The sequence below is a fragment of the Ovis aries genome, chromosome 1 (genome assembly GCF_016772045.2).
Source record: "Ovis aries strain OAR_USU_Benz2616 breed Rambouillet chromosome 1, ARS-UI_Ramb_v3.0, whole genome shotgun sequence".
Taxonomy (NCBI): Eukaryota; Metazoa; Chordata; class Mammalia; order Artiodactyla; family Bovidae; genus Ovis; species Ovis aries.
Window position 1 is genome coordinate 110,134,217 of NC_056054.1, and position 22,565 is coordinate 110,156,781.

At 50.1% G+C, this 22,565-nt stretch overlaps 2 protein-coding genes and 2 long non-coding RNA genes across 6 annotated transcripts in view; 2 read left to right on the plus strand and 2 right to left on the minus strand.

The window, feature by feature from the left end:
- The window catches only part of LOC121820643 (uncharacterized), a 98,072-nt gene extending 95,125 nt beyond the window's left edge, over positions 1 to 2,947 (minus strand). The window contains exons 1-2 of one of the 2 annotated variants that reach the window (XR_006061268.2): positions 2,887 to 2,947; positions 2,279 to 2,563 (exon numbers count right to left, since the gene is read on the minus strand). This is a non-coding gene — a long non-coding RNA (uncharacterized LOC121820643). Of the gene's footprint in view, positions 1 to 2,278; positions 2,810 to 2,886 lie in introns of those variants that run through there. The other variant, XR_009597600.1, reaches the window with a different exon arrangement.
- CADM3 (cell adhesion molecule 3) overlaps positions 1 to 18,257 on the plus strand; it is a 32,552-nt gene extending 14,295 nt beyond the window's left edge. The window contains exons 2-10 of one of the 2 annotated variants that reach the window (XM_027976827.2): positions 3,973 to 4,074; positions 6,100 to 6,240; positions 6,761 to 6,913; positions 7,612 to 7,749; positions 8,098 to 8,268; positions 10,705 to 10,795; positions 11,223 to 11,392; positions 14,390 to 14,515; positions 16,002 to 18,257. In XM_027976827.2, the coding sequence (XP_027832628.1) occupies positions 3,973 to 4,074; positions 6,100 to 6,240; positions 6,761 to 6,913; positions 7,612 to 7,749; positions 8,098 to 8,268; positions 10,705 to 10,795; positions 11,223 to 11,392; positions 14,390 to 14,515; positions 16,002 to 16,120 (1,211 nt within the window). In that variant the 3' untranslated portion in view covers positions 16,121 to 18,257. The remainder of the gene's footprint in view (positions 1 to 3,972; positions 4,075 to 6,099; positions 6,241 to 6,760; positions 6,914 to 7,611; positions 7,750 to 8,097; positions 8,269 to 10,704; positions 10,796 to 11,222; positions 11,393 to 14,389; positions 14,516 to 16,001) is intronic. The other variant, XM_027976829.2, reaches the window with a different exon arrangement.
- LOC121820644 (uncharacterized) lies at positions 10,348 to 19,827 on the minus strand. Its single transcript, XR_006061270.2, has 2 exons — positions 19,741 to 19,827; positions 10,348 to 18,403 (listed from the first exon to the last, which is right to left on the minus strand). It is a non-coding gene; the product is annotated as an uncharacterized LOC121820644 (long non-coding RNA).
- Positions 19,828 to 19,941: 114 nt separating this feature from the next.
- ACKR1 (atypical chemokine receptor 1 (Duffy blood group)) lies at positions 19,942 to 21,471 on the plus strand. Its single transcript, XM_004002645.5, has 2 exons — positions 19,942 to 20,021; positions 20,446 to 21,471. Exons 1-2 carry the CDS (start codon positions 20,001 to 20,003, stop codon positions 21,415 to 21,417), a joined length of 993 nt encoding a protein of 330 aa, XP_004002694.2. The 5' UTR covers positions 19,942 to 20,000; the 3' UTR covers positions 21,418 to 21,471.
- The last annotated feature ends 1,094 nt before the right edge of the window (positions 21,472 to 22,565 follow it).

Genomic DNA, 22,565 nt, shown 5'->3' on the forward strand with positions numbered 1-22,565 from the left:
ACATACAGGTTATTTTGGAATAATGAAAACAGAGCACTTGGCTTGGATAATGACACATATAAGGTAATCAATAAATAGAGATTCCACCCCCCCCCCCATCTTGTAACCTTCTAGAGCTTCAGCCTCTGGAATATCTACCATCTTCCTTGGTTCATTTCTTCCTAGCCTGTTTGATTTGCTCTTTCCTCTTCACGGGCATATGTTGAACCTAGTTACCCCAACTGAAGGTGTTCAGCATCTTTGATTCATTCATTAAGGAAATATTTATTAAGCACCTTCTAAGTGCAATATGCTCTAATAGGGCTGGTACCAAATATAGAGATGAATCAGATATCAACACTACCTGCAGAATTATTATAATTTAGGAGGGAAGCCAAACTTTTAGCTCAAAGTAAAGATTGATGCATAATTTAAGAAAAGGAGGTAAAATGTTGTAACAACAACAACAAAATCAGAAATGATTTCCACCTGAGGCAATCAGGGAAGCCTTCTTAAAGGAAGTGCCACAAACAGGCTTCTAAGGATGGTTAGAGCTTAGATGTGTGCAGATGGGTGAAGGGCATTATCAACAGAGTGACTGTGGGAACGTGAACTTTGCTGTAAAGCAAAGGGTTTACAGAAAGAATTCCAAATAGCATCATATGTCTGGGATATGGGCTGAGTGAAGTAAAGAAGAGACAAAGCTGAAAGGCACATTGGCATCAGACCACAGGATCTTGTGGATGTTATGTGCAGACGATGGGATGTCAGTGGAGGTTTCTAAGCCGGGAAACAACATGATGTATATGACTGGAGCTCTCTCTGTTATCAGTTTTTCTATGTGAGTAACGTGGGCCTCCCCTTTCTAATGGGCTTATGGTCTCAAAGTCTACATTTCCTTCCAGTGACCCTGCCTGAAGAGAACTGTCACTATTTCCACTTCAAAGTGCATGCCACCTTTTCAGAGCCCTCTCTTAAGTTCTTTCTAGTCTGAGCCCATTGAGGGAATTTATGCTGATGTCATAAACGATTGGCAAGATCTAAATCCAAAGAACAAGGCTTTCACAACCCAGGTTATAATTTCTGCCACTTATCCATGTTTCTATGAATAACATTATATAATCACTCATCTGCTCCCAGGAGAGTGGCTATTCAGAATTTATCATTACAGGTGTACAGTTTTATAAAGACAGCAAGAAAACTTTCAGGCATATTAACAGACAATTCTCAAGAGGAGACAGGAGATCATAAGTACTTTGGAGAATTAAAGGGGAAAAGATCACCCCTCGCAGGAAAAAAAAAAAGCTATTTCTTAATGAGTTTCTTAAAATATAGCAAACCAGAATGAGTTCCTTATAAACCTACAGAGACAATATATCAAGCATATTCCCAACATGCCATTTATTAGAGATTATTTGTTTAGTTATCAGACCCCTCAACTAAACGATTCAGTCTGGTTTGAATGACCAACATCATCATTTCACTTATTTATCCTACGCAGGGAAAAAAAAAAAAAAAGCCAGCAAAATGCAGGAGGAGGGGAGGGATGAATGTAATGTAAGCAAGGAAAAAAGCAATGGAGGAGAAGGCTGAAAACAGCACAAATGGAATAAGGAGCAATAGAATGAAGACTAAATCCATGCTGTTTGGACAGAAGACATGCTCTGCCTGAGTGAGAATGGACAGAGCAGAGTGCCAATTGTGACTGAATGAATTACCAGAGGCAATTAAATGTATTGAGGGCCCACTATAGGCTAAGTACTGAGGACACAAAGATGAGAAAGGGAAGGCTCTTGCCCTCTTCACCAACTCAAAGTTTAGATAAGGAGGCTGATAACCAAAGAAAATTGCAATACAGTGGGCTGAAACATTGTAAGAAAGAGAAGCTGCTGAAAAGCTTTAAGAGCACCAAGCAGCAGGAGAAAGAGGATCCTTGAAAGGGGCCCTATTTGTGTGCCTTTAGGTAAGTCACTGAGCCTCTCCAGACCTCACTTCTAAAAAGGGACCCTATCCGGCAGCCTCTCTCTCAAGGTTGTTTTGACATGAATTCATGGTTGGAAGTCCACTCTGAAAACTGAAAGCCTTTATGCCAACGTAAGAGAAGGCTATTTTCTCCATTTGAGCAAAGGTCTGTTTAGTGCTTACTTTGTATACTGGGTACCAATACTGTAGGGCTGAGCACTGACCCCTCTCTGGCTTTCCTTGTCCCTCCACCATGCCAAGCTTTAGCACAACCAATCTGGGTTCCCACTGAAGGACCCACAAATAGACTATTTGGAAAATACCATGAAACACTCACCAACTTCCAGTTGCCTCCATGCTTGAGGTCCACAGAAGATAGCAGGGTGAGAGCCTGGCCCCCGGGGAGAGTCTCTGAGCACCCTCGGCGACCTCATCCTGGCCGCCTTTCTTTCTCCCATCTTCATCTTTTCTGCCTCTCCTCATCAGCACTTTCCTCGTCCCCTCTCCTGTCGACTTCTACCTACTACGGATACTTGTTTCTGTTGTACTCCCCTCCCCATTTGGGCATCAGTGCTTCTCCTGTTCGGGAATAGAGTCAAGTCTCCAAACTCCTGCAGGATGTCTGAGAAAGAGTGAAGAGCGACGGCGTCTCCGAGGCTGTCTTTAGAGCCCTCTCCGGAGGCTAGGACTCCTTCTAACACCCGCTCCCTTCCCCCGTCTGTCGCCCTTCTCCCCTCCCCCACGCCCTCCTGTCCCTCACCCCTCTTTCCCTTTGATTCGGCAGATCTCTCCCTCGTTCCCTTTCTTCTCGTGGACCCTAAGCCCATTTCCCACTTCTCTTTTTGGTCTGCCACCCGTGCCACCCCGTACCCTCCCCACCCCACCCCCACCCATCTTCCTGGGTCCCACCACCCTCTTCTCGTCCTTTCCTCTCCCAGCCCCCACCTCCGCTGGCTCCGGAGCCGGCGCGAGGAGGTGACGACTGGCGAAGTTCTGCCGGGACTCCGGCCCCGGGACAAGGAGCAGCTCCAGACTCTGCTCAGCAGCCGATGACGTCATGGAGCTTTGCGTATGTGATTGGCTACTTCTGGGTTTACGACGGGCGATCCTGGAGAGATTCTGCGAATTGATTTCTTTGTCCCTCTGCCTCTCAGGTTGAGTTGGGGGACTAGGCCATGGACACTGTACACTACTTCACAAAAGGGTTTAGAGCCATGACTCAGGCCTTGGGCGTGTGTTGTGCCAGATGAGGGAGCAGAGTCAGTGATATAAAGTGGTGGGTGGGACTGAGGGCGGAGGAGGAAAACTTGAGAATCTGAACTCTGGATAGAAGGTAACAATCTGGGAAGGCCTTGGGCAACTTGCAGCCCCAACTATGGTCTCTTGTCTTCAGTGTTGAGGGTTTTTCCTTGAAACAGAGCTTGGGCTTTGGAAGCAGGCATTTAATTTCCAGTCTTTGTTCTGTTTGTAGGACCTTGGGCAAGTCATTTCATTCTGTCTCCTCTCTGTGAGGTAGAAATGATAATACCAATATGCTTATTTAACTGGTTTATTTAAAGGATTAAATGGAATCTTCTAATTATTAAACCTGTCATTGCTTTAGTAGAGAATATGGTGTAGCAGAAAGAATCCTGGATCTGAAATGAAGAGCCTTTGTTATCTTTCACGTTTCTGTATGACCTTCACCAACTCACTTTTAACCCTTGTGGGCCTCATCGTCCTCTTCTGTGAACTGGGAGAACTGGACCCGACGATTCTCTAAGCTCACTGTTGGCTCTAACATTATATGATTGACTGCTAAAGCTTAGCATCCTCCTTAGTTCACCCTGTCAAAGAAGGACTTCACTTCCTTTTTCAAGACTCTGGTTAATTTCTCCCCTTTGTGAGAAGACCGCCTTCTCTTAGGTACCCCGGTGAACGTGCTTTTCATAGGGGCCAGTCCTCTCCCCCATCCCCAGCAACGAAAGTACAGATCTCAAACGACAGCAGCTCACATGTAGGGCTCATCCTTGATGGAGACTCTCTCCCCAGGCTACTGGCAAGAGCAGAATTTGGAGCTGGGAACTCTGGCTCCACTCGACGAGGCCATCAGCTCCAGAGTCTGGAGCAGCCCTGACATGCTGGCCAGTCAAGGTGAGAATCCAGGCCCCCTCATCTCAATGTCCCTCAGTTCCCTCAGCCATTCTCCAATCATCTCTCACTCATGTTGCTTCCACCCCGTGTGCTCAGTCTCCTCATTACCACACAACTCTTCCTCCTCTCCATCTGACATTTTAGTACTTAGTTCTACACCACCAACTTCTCTGGCACCTACTCCTCCTTCCCTTGCTCCGGTACAGAGACCTCTGTTCCCCCTACACCTTTTTCCAAAAATCAAATGATTCTGGGAGGACTGTATTATGCAGAATAAGGAGGTTCTGGAAGGACACGATTGAGGTAGAATTCTTCAAAAGGAAAGGGACAATGGGATTACTAGTCAAAAATCACTATACAGTGAGCAGTAAATGAAATACTTCCCAACCCTTCCATTGAAATATTTAAGGAATATGTCACTTCCACATTTATTCAGCTCACCCAGTCTCTGGCTCGCTAATATCAGAGTTGCAGTTTTAGTTCTCAAGTTAGACGATTACCTGAGGAGCATTCCAGAGAAAAGAGCACTGCCTTGCAAGTCAGGAGGATTCTAGTCCTAACTGGACCCATCGATCAGTGGCATGATCTGAAGCAATCGTTTCACCTACATTGCCTGATTGCCTCCATCTGTAAAATGAGGGAATTGGATACCATGAGCCTTAAGATCCCTGTCCGTCCTAAATTTTATGATTCTAAATGCTAAAACTGCCAGCCAGGCTCTGGGCTCCCTTCTGGAGACAGCCACCCAGAGCTGTTGGTGCTTGGTGTCAACGCTGGCAGGTCACTTTCACTCCTCAGGGCCCCGTCTGTGCCCGGAGTGCTCATTGAATATTCATTGAAAATGCAACTCTGGGGACCAAGAAAGACAGGAGAAAGCAGATAAAGTAGGGATAAGGTTGGTGCCATAGGGAGTAAAGGGATTTTTTTAAATTGCTCAATTAGGGAGTGTAGGAAGTATGTTTCTTTGCTTCCGAATCACAGATGACATTGCTGTTAAATAACTTAGCAGGATAGAAGAAATCGTGTGGATGTTTCAGAAATCAGAGCCGGAAGGTCAGAGCTATTGGGTCCTAGGAAGTCAGACCTGAAGATGAGGGAATCAATATTGGGAATCAGTCCATGCTGGGGTGCACATGGGACAATGTTGGGTGAAGGAAGCAAGTGTCACACAGGCCGAGGAGCTCATAGCTCAAACTGGTTGGAAGCATATTTGAAATTCAAAGGCCTCATCCATATGTTATCTTATTATCTTCTTTTGTTTAACTTGACTAAGGAGAGAGGGATTAGAAACCATGTCCCTCCATCACATCAAGGGAAAACTTTAATCCATTCTTCTTTAAAATAACATCAGGATGGTGAGTTGGGTTTGTGTGTTGATTTGGGAAGTGGGTAGCACTGATACCGAGAGGAATATGTTAAGGGAGCTGATGACTAAAGGGAAGTTATTGTTGGAGGAATTGAGAAGTCTGTGTCAAAATGTTCCTGTTTTGTTTTGTTTTATCTTTTTTTGTTTGTTTATTTTGCAGTTTTATCAGCTAACTCTTGTGTAAATGAATGTGTAACCCAAGGGCCGACTTGGCCTTTTCTTCACCTTTAGTTTGGGGATTATTAGCCACAATTGCTTCTCCTATTCTTGCTCTCATATGCAGGTGGTGGCAGGAAGGTAAAAGAGAATGACAGATTTGTATGTGTGTTTTCAAAGGTGAATGGTAGCACTCCATCAGAAAAGATACATGTGGAATGGTGTTTGTAGATTTTGGGTGCCTTTATTCCTCTCCATGTTTGTGGCCCTGTCAGTTCATTCAGCAAATATTCAACAAGTGGCTGTTTTTCTGTGCATTCAAAGCAAGAGGAAGTAAGGTCTGTCTTCCCCTACCCCCACCTTCACGCCTACTCCTTCCCCCGTGATGTGTTAAAAAGACGTGAGCCTTGGATGGTCGTAATTAGATGAAGTGGACTTTAGCCCAGAAATGGGTGGAGGGGTCAGCACTGTATCTGGAAACTAACCCTCTTCTACTCCTGCAGACAGTCAGCCCTGGACATCTGATGAGACAGTGGTGGCTGGTGGCACCGTGGTGCTCAAGTGCCAAGTGAAAGACCATGAGGACTCATCCCTACAGTGGTCTAACCCTGCCCAGCAGACTCTCTACTTTGGGGAGAAGAGAGGTAGTGTCCTATGAGTTATCTCCCTCCCATGGGCTGAGGAACGGGGCTGCAGAGCTGAGAGGAGATGTCCCTGTAGTCCAGAGGCTAAGAAACATGAAGGGAAGCTATTTGGGGAATCAACAGGCCATGAGCTCCTCAACTGGTTCTAGAGAAACTTCATTATCATGGCTCTGACCCAGGTCATGCATGGTCCTATAGGGTCCTGCCCAAACTAAAGGGCACCCCAAAGGAGCCCTAGAGACAGCTGATGACAGTGTTGCCCCAAGATAGCCCACGTATTCAATCTACTTTTCTGAGTATCTCTGAGGCTACTGAGCCCAAGGGCCTAGGAAAGGGACTGAATATCCTAAAGACTGCTCAAACTCAGGAGCAGTTTGTTTTTATTTTTTTCCCCTGCCCCAAACCATGCTAGACCCTTTCTCAGAAAAAAAAAAAAAAAAAAAACCCTGGCTGGGATTGGAAGATAAAGATGAAAAGTGCCAGTAAAAGTCTTGCTTCCAATTCTCGCGATTTCCCCCAGCCCTTCGAGATAATCGGATTCAGCTGGTTAAGTCTACACCCCATGAGCTCAGCATCAGCATCAGCAACGTGGCCCTGGCCGACGAGGGCGAATACACTTGCTCCATCTTCACCATGCCCGTGAGAACTGCCAAGTCCCTCGTCACCGTGCTCGGTGAGGCTCCCAAACCCCGATGTCTCCACGGCGTGCTTCCTTGCAAACAGATCTCCCTGGGTGGGCCTCTAAAGCAGCCTAGAGCCAAGCAAGTCTCCAAGCATGTTGGGAAAGTTCAGCCTGTGTTAATATTGCAATGTAATGAAATGCAAAGCGTGCTGGGTGTAATTCTCATCTTTTCTCCTTTACTTACTGTTTGCTCTGGGACAAATCTTTAACTCTCTTTAAGCCTGAATTTCCTAACTTGTAACAAAAGGATACTAGTGTCTGTTCCACTTACCTCTGAAGACTGTGTGATGAGACACAAACCTGAGAAATATGTTCAGTGTATGATTTTGATTTCCAAGACAAGTACCCTCATTGTCTGCATGCTCTCATCTTGACCCTATGTTTCAATTTCCTTCTTTGCTTCCCTGAGCCTCACACTATGTCTGTGGCCACCCGGTTGTGCTTAGTGAATTGGGTCATGTATCAGCTCAGGTACAGTAAATCTCCCACCACTGTATCTTTTCCCTCTGGGGAGGTCTTTCCTCCTGGTCCTCAGGAGGTAGACCAAAGAGAAAGATGATTTCTCTAGCCTTCTACCTGTCAGGAACCAAAATAGAACCCAGATATCCTAACCCTCTGAGAGTCCATCCCAGCAGGGAGAGCTGAGGGTGCCTCTCCTTCCTATCCTGGCCACCCCCTATTCATGGCAGGAATCCCACAGAAGCCTGTAATCAGTGGCTACAAGTCATCATTACGGGAAAAGGATACAACCACCTTAAGCTGTCAGTCTTCTGGGAGCAAACCTGCAGCCCAGCTCACCTGGAGGAAGGGTGACCAAGAGCTCCATGGTAAGTTCCTCCTGCCTTGGGGGCGATAGGAGGAGGTGGTGCTGGGGCAGCAGGGAGGAAAGGGAGACAGGGGTACATGTCTGTCTGTCTGTATACGTGCACATAAGCCATGGTGTAGAAGAAGAGAAGGGAATGATAGATACTCTGTGTACACTTGTGTTTGAATGTGTGTGCGTGTGTTGGGGCCTCCATCCTCCCTGTGTGTACATATCCATTTCACAACTCCCTAAGTCTGTCTAAGTCGAGATGCACCATCTGTATATCTGCGGTGGGGCCCACACAATCCCCGCGTGCTAGGGCCCGCTCTGTCTATGTGTGTGTGCGCATGCGTCTGTTTCTGCTCTCTAGGGGAATCCACCCGAATACAGGAAGATCCCAACGGCAAAACCTTCACCGTCAGCAGCTCAGTCACCTTCCAGGTCACCCGGGAGGATGATGGCGCAGACATTGTGTGCTCTGTGAACCATGAATCTCTAAAGGGGGCTGACAGATCCACCGCTCAACGCATAGAGGTTTTATGTATGTCATGGGCTTGTGGGTGAAGAGGATCTGGTATAAGATGGGAAGTGGGGGAAAGAAAGGGCTTCCCAGGTGGCGCTGGTGGCAAAGAACCCACCTGTCAGTGCAGGAGACTAAAGAGATGCGGGTTCAATCCCTGGGTTGGGAAGATCCCCTGGAGGAGGCGACCCACTCTGTGGGGTTTCCATGGACTGAAGAGCCTGGTGGGCTACAGTCCATAGGGTCACACAGAGGCAAACACGACTGAAGTGACTTAGCACATATGCACGGACAAAAGAAAAGTGTGGGTGACTGTATATGAAGAACCAGGCACAGATAAGTAAATAAGGAAAAAAATAAGTGTGCCAGTGGTAGGCCAATAGTCAGCAAACTTTTTCCAGCAATGGTCCACGTTTTAGGTTTCGAGGGCCATGTGGCCTCTGTCTCAACTAATTAACTCTGTTGTTGCTGCAGGAAAATAGCCATAGATCATATGTAAATAGTGAACATAGCTGTTTTCCAATAAGAGTTTATTTACAGAAACCTGTAGCTGGAGGGATTTGGCCCAATAGGTAAATTTACTGTCTCCTGGGTTAGGCCAGTGTTATGCATCTAAATTGTAAATTATAGCAGTAACCATAGCAAATCAGGAGTCAGGAGACACAGATTCTCATCTGCCCCTCCACCACTTCCTAGCTGAGTGATGTTAAGGAACTTAACCCATTGAGCTTGGCTCTTTATTTGGTAAATGAGAAGATGGACATGGAATCACTAAGGCTTCCTCTTGGTCTAACATACTATGAGTTCAAGAAAGGAGATGGTAGGAAAACCACTCTCGCTGGCATTATTAGTCCTAGATTTTCCCCAGTATTCCCCCCATCTGCCCCAGCTCTATGGTTTGGGAGATTCTGACCTGAAATGACCACTGCCACAATCTCTACTCCCAACCTTTCTAAGGATCCTCATCCCTTTATGGAATCTGCCTTGAAAACAGATAGGAAATTTAGCAGTTTTCAAAAAGAACTTTTCTGAGTAGATAAATCAAGGGGAAAAAAAATAAAGTACAAAGGCAGAAGATAATGAGTTACAAAATAATGCATTTCTTGTCCTAACTTTTCTAAAGACTGGGTACTTTTCTCAAAGAACTCAGACCCTTCACCTCTTTCTTATGGAAGATCCAGGCCTGACTCCAGTGCTATTTTAATCAATCGCCAGACCCATTGCTGACACTTAAACGTGCGGTTTGGGGTGGCGTCACTGTCCATTTAGCAGATTCTCAATCTGGAAGCAGACAGCATGGATTCCAGCTGCGGTGACGGCTGACTAGCTGTCACTGTCACCAAAGCATTTAATCTCAGGGTGGCCCCTGTCTACTTCAGTGAATTTTCATAAGAATAAATGAAACACTATATAATGAAAGAACTTTGCAAACTTCAAAGGTCTATACTGCTCTAAGTTGTTCCTCTGATTATTAGTTCTGAGTGTAAAGCCCCTGACCTTGAGCTTCTTGTCCTGGCCCCTGGCCAGGGTTGAAGAAGGCCCTCTCATGTCTGAGTCCCAAAGACTTCTCTGTTAGGTACCAGACCATCTGGCAGTCACTCTCCAGGGACCCTTTTGGCTTCCATGTGATCAGCAGTCAGTCAACAAATGCTATACTCCAGGTACCACACTGGAGGTTTCTCTGGCTGCAGGGCCCCGGAACACCCATTCTCTCACCTGGCCTGATTCTCTTTGTCCTGTTTGATTGGACTGAAACACGTTCATTAACTGGTTGTTAAGGTTGGCTCTATCCTTAGGGGGAGCTCGGCCTCTTTATCTGTTGTTCTAAACCGGCATCTGGTTGTATTGTTCTATGCGGCCATCTGGACCCAGCCTCCTAAGCAGCCCTCCGGCATTGGTGGCAGCTGCCATTATTCCTTCACAGAGCCATTCTATATTGTGTCAGTGCCTTTTTGTAGCCAAAATATGACCCCCATCTCTTGCTCTTTCCAAGCTCTCGCTTCATTTTTGGACCGGCCCCCTAAAAATAATGTTTTGCATTACAGCAGTGCTTCCTGTTTAAACTGCCTTGCAGAGAGGATGGAGAGATTGTGAGCTCAATCAGTGATCAAATTCAAGTTTATTTGTTCTGTCAAAAATATGTATTAAGTCCCATCTATGTGCTAGGCACAGGTGATCCCGTGATTCCCCTTCTCAGCTCTCTGTGAAGACATCCCTCGGGTCCCTAGCAAGGACAGACATGACCCTACTTCTGCAGGGTTTTGTACATCCATTGGCAGTAGTAGTCTTTGCTCATAGGGGCGGGGGGGGGGGGGGTGGGGGGGCCTTGGTTGCACAGCCTCTTGGACTCCTAGGCCTTTAGAGGTGGACTCTGACATGCATAACTGAATGGTTTTGAGATGGAGGCAGTCTAAATGGCATGGGAGTTTCACGTTGGCAACATTTCCTTCTCCGCAGACACACCAACAGCGAAGATAAGGCCAGACCCTCCACATCCTCGCGAGGGCCAAAAGCTGTTGCTCCACTGTGAGGGACGTGGCAATCCCGTGTAAGAGGACCTGTTTCCTGGACTTTATCACACCTCTGCACATGAAGACTTCACCTCAAGTCTTCCTGTCTCCTTCGTGCTGAGCCTCTCATTTTCCTTGACACTGTAGAACAAGGCCCATCTTCTGACTGTTTCTCCTGCAAAGCAGCAGAAGTGGGGAGGGGCTGCTCCCCAACTGAGCCCCTGAGGTTCCTGTAAGGAACCAAGCCACAGTTAGATATGAGCTTGGCAGTCTCCCTCGTCCCCAGGCTGGGCCTCAAAGGGTCACCTCCCCCTCCCCCTGAGCAGCTCAGTGTCTCTGGCCCCTTGAACTGCTCAAGCCCCCATCACGCTGTCCTTGACTTCCCCGTTTGCAGTTTTGTTTTCTCCTCCTTTAGCTCCCAGCCCTGCTCTTTCCTGAACACTCCGGATTTCTCTGCCTCCACAGCCCCCAGCAGTACGTGTGGGAGAAGGAGGGCAGCGTGCCACCGCTGAAGATGGCCCAGGAGAGTGCCCTGATCTTCCCCTTCCTCAACAAGAGCGACAGTGGCACCTACGGCTGCACGGCCACCAGTAACATGGGCAGCTACAAGGCTTACTACACCCTCAATGTGAATGGTGAGCCCTCCATAGCTCTCGTCCAGCAGACCCCTTCTCTTCTCCTCTCCTCTGCCTTCTGGTCCTCTGATCTTTCCGTCTCCTGATAGCCTCCCCAGACCGTGGCTGGGAGTGGTCTAGGGGGGCAACAGTCCACCACTGGAGAGCCCGAGGACTTAGGCTCCGGGTCCACTCTTGGATGCGGAATAAGGAAAAATCGATGGGATAGTGGACTTTCATCTGCCTTTGTTTAGCAGCGATGACCCAGGTGATACCATCGTTCAATCTTTGCACTCACCTGGCAACAAGAATAAGAATTCTGTGTGCCCAGGCCCCAGAGTCACTCATGTGTGAGTGTAGTGACATCTGCCTTTGCAGCAGGTCTATCCTCAGAGTCACTCCTCCTGTGACTAATACAGGATGGACGCTGCTACTGCCATCTCCTTTTCTGAGGATCTTTGACATGCTATAGAGAATCCATGCAGAAAACAGATAAATTTGTACTACGTGGAGAGATAGTTAGAATCTTTTTGTCAGATGCCATATCATCTAGAAAGACTAGATGATGTTCCTTCTCTGAACTTCTTCCCAAAGGTGTGAGTATAAAATTCAGCTTCAAGAAAAGTGACAGGCTAGGCCTCTTCATGGAGGGTATTTTTGAAGACCCCCCCTCCACCCCACCCAATAACAGTGGGGGTTTCCCAGGTGGTGCTAGTGGTAAAGAACCTACCATTACAGGGAATGTAAGAGACGGGGGTTGATTCCCTGCAAGAGGAAATGGCCTCCAGTATTCTTGCCCACTCCAGTGTTCTTGTCTAGAGAATCCCATGGACAGAGTAGCCTGGCGAGCTATAGTCCTTAGAGTCACAAAGGGTCGGACACGACTGGAGCAACTGACCATTCAGCACGTAGTAACACTGAGTCCCGCTCGAAACTCAGGCTTTCCTCAGAATAGGGGAGATGCGTTGTCAGGGGAACATCAGAGACTCCCTTACGTGAAATGTCTGTTAAAGCAGTGTGGAGATAGCAATCAGGCCTCCCAGGGATAAGAGACCACCGGAGGTCTTGGGCCTCCAGGGGCAAACCTCAGCAACACAGGAGCTGCTCAGCACAACAAACAAAGCTATTGTAGGGTGCCAACAGCAAGGACAAGGCACTGAGCTTCTGTGTCTGCCCCCAGATCTCTCCAGACCAACTCTGATGACCATTGGCAGAGAAGGAGAGTTCCTGTGCCCTTGCTGTTGGTCTCTTGCTGATCCCGCCACTCTGTGCTAGAAGCCCAGTCCTCTCTGACTGGTCTGCTTCCAGTGCTGACACCTGGTGGTAGAGTTAGTTACTGCATCTGCCTCCAGAGAGAACTCCAAACCGGGTTGACTTCCAACTACCTGCAGTGAAATTAAATGGAGTTATACCTAGAGACCAGAGAAGGCAATGGCACCCCACTCCAGTACTCTTGCCTGGAAAATCCCATGGATGGAGGAGCCTGGTGGGCTACAGTCCATGGGGTCGCTAAGAGTCGGACATGACTGAGCGACTTCACTTTCACTTTTCACTCTCATGCATTGGAGAAGGAAATGGCAACCTACTCCAGTGTTCTTGCCTTGAGAATCCCAGGGATGAGGGAGCCTGGTGGGCTGCCGTCTATGGGGTTGCACAGAGTCGGACACGACTAACGTGACTTAGCAATACCTAGAGACACCAACCTGTAATTAATGAACCCAGAGGTTATTTTCGCCGTGCCAACCTAGGCTTTCCTAGGGAATTTTCATTCTTACGGTCTTTGGGATAATTATCTAGAATTGATTTTTAATACAGATTATATCTCACATAACCTCACTGTGTTTCCTCCAATTTGAACCATCACACCCCCCTCTCCTATCATAAAGCTGCAGGGACCTTCTTCTCCCTCCCTCCCAAGCAGAACATAAAAACCAGAGCATAATTTTTTTTTTCCCCCCAAATAAGGTGGAAACAGGCAAGGAGCTAAAAGCTGGTCCAGCCAAGCCAGAGGAGACATACGGTAGGAGAGGGAAAATGTACAAGCAGTCAATGAGGCATCAAGACTCAAAGTGAATCTATGAAAAATAATAATAATAATCGTAGCTCTCCCATGGGTGGGAGAGCCTTAACTACAGCTCATATAATTTTGGACACATCAGAACTGTGTCCCAGGCATGCGCACTGTCTCCTCAGACCTGTGGGGCTCTGACTGTGACCGTGGCTGTCCTCGGCATGCCTGGCCAAGCCTGTGCTTGAGAATCTGTCCTCTGTAGACACTGCTGTGGAGAACAGATTCTCTGTATCTGATGACAGAGACCATCAGAACTCCGAGGAAGAAGTTCAGTCCTTGTCCTTCCCACAAACCTTTGGATGGTGGGGAAGTGAAGATGGAACCCCAGACCTCTCTGATGAGAGGAAGATTGGGTCTTGCTGGAACTCTAAACTCCCTGACAAGAAGGAACAGTTTTCTTTATACAGGGAATCACAGTCCACTGTCTGTCCACAGGCCACGTGCCTATTCCTGTCTCTGACATTTTTCTCACTGCTCCTTTCCAATCTGAAATCAGGACAATGCGTGATTAGGTTGAGAAGCCCCCCCTAGAAAAACCAGCTCAGAATACCAAGCAGACAGGAGGTAAGAGGGTATGGGGGATAGGGAAAAAATATCCTGATAACCCAGAAATTCAAAGAAAGACACCGACAGAGAGAGAGAGAGAGAAGATGAGAAATGATATAGAGATCAAAGTGTGTTGATCTTTGACCAAGGTGAGGCTTCAGGTTCACGAACTCAGAAGGTTAAGTGTGAGCATATCTATTTATTCTTGAATGCATTTTTTAAAACACAAACTATGTTTCAGATACCGTGTAAGAAACTAGGTATCAAGTGAGACATATCGCTTTTGCTGGATGATGCCGCTCCATTCTCTCTGTGGTGTAAGATGGTCCATGGCCTGGTCAGACACGCTCTAACGCACAGGCTCTTCCCAGATCTGACTGTGTGCTCCCTTCTCCCCCCAGACCCCAGCCCGGTGCCCTCGTCCTCCAGCACCTACCACGCCATCATTGGAGGGATCGTGGCTTTCATCGTCTTCTTGCTGCTCATCCTGCTCATCTTCCTCGGTCACTACTTGATCCGACACAAAGGTCAGAGGCACGAAGGAGCATCAGGAGGACTTGAGAGTGGACGGGGAGATCACCAGGGGCAGGCAGGGTAGGAGTGGGCTGAAGGAAGGGCCTTTGGAGTCTCAGTGGGCTAGAGTGTCCAAAACCTTCGGAGCATTGGTGGGAGGAAGGAACACAGCCAACCTGTGATAACTGAGCACCGCCAGCCCCATAGTCAAGCCTGATCACTTGGTGATCATCCAAGTAAAGTCAAGCCTTCCCACTCAGTCAGCTGCTGCTCCCATGCCGCTCTGCTTCCAGCGCCGCTTCCAGACAGAACTGCCGGAACTCTGCATCTCCCTCCTGTTTCTCCCTGCACTTTGCTCCTTTTGGTTCAGCCTCGTGTTTTTTGTCCTTTGAGCTGCTCATCCCTTAACCCCATACCATCGCTTTCCTTTTCTCTCCTCTGTTGTATCTCTTGGAGAAGGCAATGGCAGCCCACTGCAGTACTCTTAACTGGAAAATCATGGACGGAGGAGCCTGGTAGGCTGCAGTCCATGGGGTCACGAAGAGTCGGACACGACAGAGCGACTTCACTTTAACTTTTCACTTGCATGCACTGGAGAAGGAAATGGCAACCCACTCCAGTGTTCTTGCCTGGAGAATCCCAGGGACGGGGAACCTGGTGGGCTGCCGTCTATGGGGTTGCACAGGGTCGGGCATGACTGAAGTGACTTAGCAGCAGCAGCAACAGCTTGTATCTCTGCCATCTCTCCCTGCCCTCTCATATGCCTTCTTCTCAGATTTAACCCTCTGTTATTTCTTATAAGCTAGCTGCCTGGGTCTTAGTTGCATTGCAGCACATGAAATCTTTTTAGCTGTGGTATGTAGGATCTAGTTCCCTGACCAGGGATTGAACCCAGGCCCCCTGCATTGGGAACACAGAATCTTAACCACAGAACACCCAGGGAAATCCCTGGCCAGCAGCCTGACTCTGTGGACTGGTTAGATGCTAGCCAGATCTCAGCAGTGCTGTTGTGGAGCCGACATCGCAGCTTCCCTGTTACCACTGTATGAGCACACACGTGTGTATACACACATACACACACACACACATACACACACACATACACACACACATATACACACATACACACACATACACACATACACACACATACACACACATATACACACACATACACACACATATATATACACACATACACACATATACACACACATACACACACATACACACACACATATACACACACATACACCTTTTTTTTTTTTGGCCTGTGTTATAGATGAGACTAAAAGCAAGCTTCATCAATTCTTAGTAGTGTGTTCAGGTGAGAGATATCAGCAGCAAGATGCTAATTAGGGCAGGTGGGGAAGAAGAAAGCTCTAGGTAGGAGGAAGGTTACAGAAGCAAGGTGTGCGTGAGTGGGTGGGAAAGTGGACAGGGGGGCCTCCGAGATTCGGAAACTGCTCCTGAAAGAAGGAGCCTCTTCTCTCTCCCCAGGAACCTACCTGACACACGAGGCAAAAGGCTCCGACGATGCCCCAGATGCGGACACGGCCATCATCAATGCAGAAGGCGGGCAGTCGGGCGGGGACGACAAGAAGGAATATTTCATCTAGGGGCGCCCCCCCAGGGACCCCATGGGGACGTCTGGGGCCACCACCAACCTGGACTTGTACAGAGCGACCCCAGGGCCGCCCCTCCCGCTTGCTCCCCAGCCCCTCCCCCACCCCCCTGTACAGAATGTCTGCTTTGGGTGCGGTTTTGTACTCGGTTTGGAATGGGGAGGGCGGGTGGGGAGGGAGGGTTGCCCTCAGCCCTTTCCGTGGCTTCTCTGCGTTTGGGTTATTATTATTTTTGTAACAATCCCAAATCAAATCTGTTTCCAGGCTGGAGGGGCAGGGGCCCTGGGGTGAGGAAAGCAAAAAAAAAAAAAAAACAAAAAAAACCACACACACAAAAAACCTGGAGTGTTAGGAGGAGGATGAGGAGAGGGTTAGGGCAGGAAGGAGCTGGGTCAGTTTAGTGGGGGCCTCTCACCAGCCCTCCATCATGAGGGCCTCTTCCTGGATTTCTCCGGGGTTGGGGAGGTTGTGAGCAGGAGGCAGGAGGTGGCTTTTCCTCTGTAAGTTGCACAGCTTGAGCTCTGCACAGAGAAGGTACCACCTGAAGCCCCTCCCCACCCTAACAGGAAAGGAGTGAAAGGGGGGCAGCCCAGGAGATGTGACCTTCAGGTGGCATGCAGCCACATGGGGGCCCAGGGCTCCCCCACGTGGGAGGACGCGGGTCCCTGCAGGAAGGGCAGAATCTGGAGAGAAAGGATGGCAGAGATGGCCCTCTCTGCCCCCGCGCCCCACCACCAGGCCCCGATGGTGAATGAAGCCAGGCCCTTTTCCCAGGAGCCACCCTTGGGGGATAGCAGAGCAAGGCTGCCCCTCCTTGCTCTAGCAGCTGCGGGGGAGGTGCTGCTCTGGGCCCTTAACTGCATCTGCTTCCCTGCCCAGGGGCCCCTGACTCTCTCTCACTGGAGCCCTGGACTGTTGCACGGCAACCACTTGTCTTAGGCACTGCTCAGCAACTTCGCCTCCCTGTCTTGTGCTGCCCTCTGCCCCCTCCTGTTCCCCAAGCCCGCCCGCCCTCCCTCAGCAGCCAGGCAGACAGAACAACAAAAATACTAAAAGGAGCTTCACTGCACTGAGCTGTTTCCTGCCCAAACGAAGGGAGTAGTAACGTGTGTGTCTGTGTGTGTCCGTGTGTTTGTGCACATGTGTATGTAAGTGAGAGGCAGAGGGGCTCCTGGGCAGGTGGGGGGCTGCGGGGCATGTGGAGGAGGGCTGTGGGAGCTGACAGTCCCTAGGCAGGCTGTGCACCTCACCTGGGATGTCGCTCCTTCCTGGTATTTCCATGCCATCCCCAGCACCCATCTGTTATGGAGAAAACAGTCCCAGGGTGTGTTTTTGCTCAGTCGTCCATCTCATCTCTCCCTGAAACACAGGGCGTTCAACCTCTGCCTCCGTTTCCCCTTCTCGGAGCCACGGAGTCAGTGCCAAAGCCTTTGCTATGCATCCCTCAGGCCTCCTGCTGGCACTGACCCTGGAATGACCGCTGTCACTTCTTGTCCCCATAGTCTATACCCGGTGCGTTGAGGGCTAGGAGCAAAACTGCCTGTCTCCTTCCCATCTCCATTCCATCCCTGCTTTTGATTTTCTGTCTTCCTTGTGGCCAAGCCGGTTGCCATGGAAACGAGGCCACGCGTCCTCCTCGCCAGCCGGCCGCCCCGCCTCAGACCCAGGGTGCCCCTTGGCACCCCTTTCACCCTCCTCCAGCATGTCCTGCTGTCCCGACAGCCCAGGGGCGTGCAAAGTGGGGGCAGCTGCAGCCAGCAGGTCTGCCCACCCCCTTCAGTTCAGGTAATACTGTCGTGAATCTTCCAGCCGCTGGTTAGGGCCCTGGGCCCCCTCCTCTTACAGCAGCAAGGCAGCCTAGGGCCCCAGGCCTGTGGGCTCCCTGCCTCCCAGCACCCGCTTTTGGGAAAATGACTTTTCCTCTTTGAGCTAAACCACTCTGTCCATATTACACAGAAGCCATATTTGTACCGGGGGGCGGGGGGAAACGGGCCGTCGTGCTGTGTGTGTCTGTCTGGGGGTGGGGGGCGGGGCAGGGAGCAGGGAGGCACCGTGTATCTTTATAATCTTTCTAACTCTCCTGTGCTGATCTCAGAGGGGCCACCCTCAATATATCTGGATTATCCGTGTCCTTCGGCTGCCTCCTTCTTGCCACTCTTGCTCCTGTTGGGATGCGTGTGTGTAAGGGCTGCTCTGCACCTGCTGCCTCCAGGGGTGGTGTGTGCCTTGCCAGGCCGCTCTCTCCAGGGCGTCTTGTATGGAAACGACAGAACTCTTCTGTGGGAGAGAAGAGCGTTCCTTAGTGCCCTTTGGCCAGGTGCTTACGTTCCAGTGTTGGGTGGCGTACCTGACTGCTCCCCACTGCCCTCTGCCAGGCTGTGCTGGAAAAAAAGGAGACCGCCAACACCATTCCAGGAACGCTTCAACAGACCCCCAACTCCCTTTTCAATCCCCTTCATGTTGAATGTGAAGCTGAAGCTAGTGTCCCAGGAGAAAGGAGACCATCCCGGCAAGGTGACCATTCCTCTGTGCCTCTGCGTCACCTCCAGCCGCCCCTGAGTGTGCGGGGAAGAGGACTTGGCAGAATTAGCGCTATGACACCCAGCGCCTTCTTGGACAAATGAAGTAGATCACCTAACTGACCCTCTGTATCGTTCCAACTCCGATGCTCTATGAGTCACCCTTCCCCATGTCCAGACTAAGCGTCCCCCAGTGAGGAAATAAAATGCAGGGTAGGGGCGGGTGGGGGGGCAGAAGAGCAGAAGTCATGTGAGAAATGGGGTGCTGAGGGGACGGCACGCCAGAGAGCAGAAATGTCCATTTAGGGGATCCTCCTGCAGGCTGCTGGCGAGAAATAGCTCTCCCCACCACAAGAAACTTTACATCTTGCTAAGATGCCAGGACAGTGTAGCATTTCCGGGACTTTTATATCCCCCAACAGGAATGTGAATAGAGATTGCCCCACAGGCAACAGTCCCATTTTAAAGTATGCTATCCCATTGTCCCCCAGAGCCTTCTTTAACTTGTCACATCATGTGTTCCTCTTGGTATGGAAGATGCATTTACTGTGCCCATAGGTGGCTGGGCAAAGGCCCAATTGCTCCCTGAAGCAGCTTCATTATACAACCTCAACAGCTGCCCCCCAGCCTTCCCTCCTCTCACACCAAAACACCCAGACCCAGAGAGCAGCACACACTCCTAGACACCTAGCACTCAGCCCAAAACCGAGCACTCAGATATGACACAGAGCACACAGCCATCCATAAAGATAAGTACATCCCTACAGCATGAATGATACACAAGGAGCCCCCTCCCAAACATACCGCTCGGGTTGCCGGCATCACATGGCTCCAGCCACAAGCACCACTAACACCCCCTCCCACAAACACGTCACTCTTGAACTATCTTTCCTTGGATCAGGTTCAAGGGGATGGAGAAACAGTGAGAGCCATCAGCTGCCCTTTCCCTCCAATTTCCCAGCACGTCTCTTATCACCGTCTCACACTTCACCTCTGGCCCCCTCTTCCTTCCTTGATCCCTTTGTGCTGGAAAGCCCCCTGGCTTCTCAGCCTCCCTTTCCACCTTCAGAAAAATACCCACTTTCTGGTCCCCACCTTTTTCCTTTCCCGAGTGTGGGTCCTCACCAGCGGACTCCAGTCTCAAAACAGGAAGCCCCCGGGGTCAGTGCCCTAAGTGGTTCTGGGGCTCAGACAGGCGGTGGGCGTGGGGTAAACACTTCCTGAATGCACTGCCCGCCCCGTGGCCCTGCCCAGAGCTGATGGCCTTCATTAGTCCCTGGCGCTTATCTTGGAACCACAGCCACTGACAGAACTACCCCAGCCCATCTCTCTGCCACCCTGCACCCAGCAGCGTCATGGGGAACTGTCTTTACCGGGTGAGTGTGGGGCTGAGCCCACAGCCCCTCCCTCTCTGCCTCCTACCACCCCTTCTGTCTGCCCCTCGGGTCTTATACCTCACTCCTTCTCTCATCTCTTGTCCCTTCCCTCGTTTTCCTTGTCCCCCTCTTCTCCCCGTGTCCAGGGTCCCCCTTCTTTGCCTCCTCATTCTCTCTGTCAGTTGCATCCAGACCTGCTCCTCTCTCCCAGGCCTGCCCACTCCCCGTCCCTTGCTTTCCTATGACTCTTGGCTCCTCCTGAGTTGCTCAGTCCTGTCCTCTCCCACCCTCTCCCCTGCACCCAGCTCTGGCAGCCCCCACTCTCCAGCTGCCCTTCTCTCCCTACCTCCTGCCCTCAGCTCCCAGGATCCCCTTCAGAGGGATAGCTGGAAGCTCTGATTGCCCCTTTGGGGATGTCCTCCAGGTGGCTGATGACAACTCCACCAAGTTGGCCTTTAAAGAGGAAAATTGGAGTGAATTTTCAGAGGACTACTATCCAGACTATAATGAGACCGACGTGGAAGCAGCTGCGCCCTGCCACTCCTGCCCGCTGCTCGACTACTCCTCACTGCCCTTCTTCATCCTTGTCAGCGTCCTGGGCATCCTGGCTAGTGGGACTGTCCTCTATGCCCTTCTCAGACCTCTGTTCCGCTGGCAGCTCTACCAGGACAGGCCTACCCTGGTGCAGCTGGCCGTGGGCAGTGCCCTCTTCAGCATCGTGGTGCCCATCCTGGCACGGGGGCTCAGTGGGGCTCTCATCACCTCCCTGTGCCACCTGGCTCAGTTGGTCGCCTATGGCTCAGCCTTTGCTCAAGCTCTGCTGATAGGGTACCATGCCTGCCTGGGCCCCCAGCTGGGTGCAGGCCAAGTCCCAGGCCTCAGGCTGGGGATCACTGCGGGACTTTGGGGAGTGGCTGCCCTCCTGTCACTACCAGTCATGCTGGGCAGTGACACTTCCCAAGGACTCTGCATTGTGACCTTCAGCGGGAAGTGGGAAATGTTGCGGTACATACACACTGCAGCCTGCTTTGTCATCTTTGTCTTGTTGCCACTGGGTTTGTTGGGAACCAAGGGGCTGAAGATGGTGCTGGGCAGGGCGCCGTGCCCATGGGTTGATGGCTTGTGGGTCTGGTTCATTTTTTGGTGGCCTCAGGGCATGGCTCTGGGATTGGACTCCCTAGTGAGGTCCAGGGCCATAGTGCTGTCAACGTGTCCAGTCCAGCAGGCCCTGGACATGCTGCTGGATGTGGCAGAAGCCCTGGCAATATTGCACTGCGTGGCGACACCCCTGCTCCTTGCCTGGGTCTGCTACAAGGCCACTCACACCTCCCCACCCTCCCTGCCTCTGCCTACAACACAGACTTCTCATCTGGACACCCTTGGCGGCAAATCCTAGCTCTCTGCCCACCTGTCAACCTGAATTAAAGTCTACGCTGTTTTTTGTTATTTATTTTTATGAAGCTGGTGGTTTCTTATTTTGTCTGGGGACGTAAAGTAGAAGGAGGAGAATGGAGAGAGAGAGAGACATTTCACACCAGACTTTGCTGTCAGCGTCTGCTTCTCTGGCTGGCCTGGGGAGAAAGTGAATGATGTGCAAACATCCGCAGGGCACACAGATGTTCTCTTGAGGTGTGGGGTTACTGCCATCTCAAAGGGCAAGAGCAGGGGGACCAGAATTTGAGGAGAGCAGCTAAATCTTAAAAAAACACAGGTAGAAGAGATGGCTTAGCTAGTAAAGAAAGAAGAGACGCTGCTTCAGTGAGAAAAACAGAGACAAGTGAAGATGAACTGAGAGCATGACTCCTCTCTGCCTGGCCTGTCCAGCGTCCCTCTCTGCCTTCTATATGCCTTCTGTCTTCCTGTTGGCTTTGCTTAGAGATCAGGGTGGTGGTGGGGGAGGAGTGGAGGAGAGAAGCGTCCTGGAGGACCTTACTTAGCCCTGGGAACCTAGCAAGATAATTCTGAAGCCATTTCCCAGGAGTTATCTCTCTGAGGCCTGTTGCTCAGAGTAGTCCTAATCCCCACGTGTGTGTGCGTCTGTCTGTCTAAATCTGTTAGAACCCGTGTCCATATTAGATGCATGCGTGTAATAACCGATGGGCTTCCCTTGTGTCTCAGATGGTACAGAATCTGCCTGGGTTCGATTCCTGGGTCGAGAAGACTCCCTGGAGAAGGGAATGGCTACCCACTCCAGTATTCTTGCCTGGAGAATCCCATGGACAGAGGAGCCTGGCAGACTAGTCTATGGGATTTGCAAAGAGTCGGACACAGCGGAGTAATAACAGATGCCTATGTGTATGTGTGCCTCTCTATCAGAGTTTGACTTGAATGCTCCTGCGGATTGCTCTGCTCTCTCTTTCTCTCTGGCCTCCCCCTCCACCTCATTCTGCTCTCTGCTCTCCATCCTTGTTCTCAGGGTATGGAATCAGGATTTGTAACTCACTCCTAACTCAAATGAGTTTTCTTTACTGTGAAGCATAAGATACTTGATGAGGAAAGGCCTGATCTGACTGGGCCATCTGCTTAGAATCCCCCAAATTTCCT

Coding starts and splice junctions, on each gene's coding strand:
- ACKR1 (XM_004002645.5), top strand. CDS start 20,001: ATGGGGAACTGTCTTTACCGG. Junction 20,022..20,445: donor TGGGGAACTGTCTTTACCGG/GTGAGTGTGGGG, acceptor GATGTCCTCCAG/GTGGCTGATGACAACTCCAC.